General features: G+C 38.7%; 1 protein-coding gene across 1 annotated transcript in view; it reads right to left on the bottom strand.

The window, feature by feature from the left end:
• Nucleotides 1-3: 3 nt before the first annotated feature.
• The window catches only part of LOC102833048 (probable ribosome biogenesis protein RLP24-like), a 15235-nt gene continuing 14491 nt past the window's right edge, over nucleotides 4-747 (bottom strand). The window contains exon 6 of the mRNA XM_006831630.1: nucleotides 4-194. Coding sequence (XP_006831693.1) covers nucleotides 121-194 — 74 coding nt within the window. The 3' untranslated portion in view covers nucleotides 4-120. The remainder of the gene's footprint in view (nucleotides 195-747) is intronic.

Raw genomic sequence — 747 nt, 5'->3', positions numbered from 1 at the left:
GCATTTTTTAATCATTTTCCATTTGAGTGCCCTTGTGTAAAAAAATGAACCAAACATTCAGAAGTCCCAAGTCTCCAAAGGAATTTTCCAACGCACGTAGAAAAATGGTTAATGAGGCCTTTAAGAAGCATCTTCCATATCCACATCCTCTTGTAATTTCTGCACCATTTTTTCTTCCAGCTGCTTTCCTTTGCCTAAAAAAAATTTTTTAATTACTTCATCAATTCATTGTTATCTTGTAGAAGCCATACCAATGTTTTATAAAAGACCTTGCTTGAGTGCTTCAGAGTAATATTAACTATTTCTAAGAAATGTAAAAATAATAGCCAAATGTATATAGGGCTTCTGGTATCCCACACACAAAGTAGGCACTTCCCGTATATTTTATTCTTCTGTCATTATAACTCCTGTCCTAAAGCTGAGAAAAATGAACCAACCTGCCCGAAGTCACTCAGCTACTAAATCTAGAAAGTCAGAAAGCTGAGATTGAAACTCCAACATTCCGGGTCCAAGGTCCCTGCTCTGACTACTCGGCTACCTACCTCAAAGGTTACTAATAACAATGGCGCACACCTGGTACCTACCTCAAAGGTAATTTAATAACAATGGCACACACCTGCTACCTACCTCAAAGGGTACTAATAACAATGGCGCACACCTGCTACCTACCTCAAAGGTTACTAATAACAATGGTGCACACCTGCTACCTACCTCAAAGGTTACTAATAACAATGGTGCACACCTGCT

Source organism: Chrysochloris asiatica, unplaced genomic scaffold, assembly GCF_000296735.1.
Source record: "Chrysochloris asiatica unplaced genomic scaffold, ChrAsi1.0 scaffold00004, whole genome shotgun sequence".
NCBI lineage: Eukaryota > Metazoa > Chordata > Mammalia > Afrosoricida > Chrysochloridae > Chrysochloris > Chrysochloris asiatica.
Note: the sequence above shows the minus strand (reverse complement) of the source record. Positions and strands in the feature narration are given on the sequence as shown.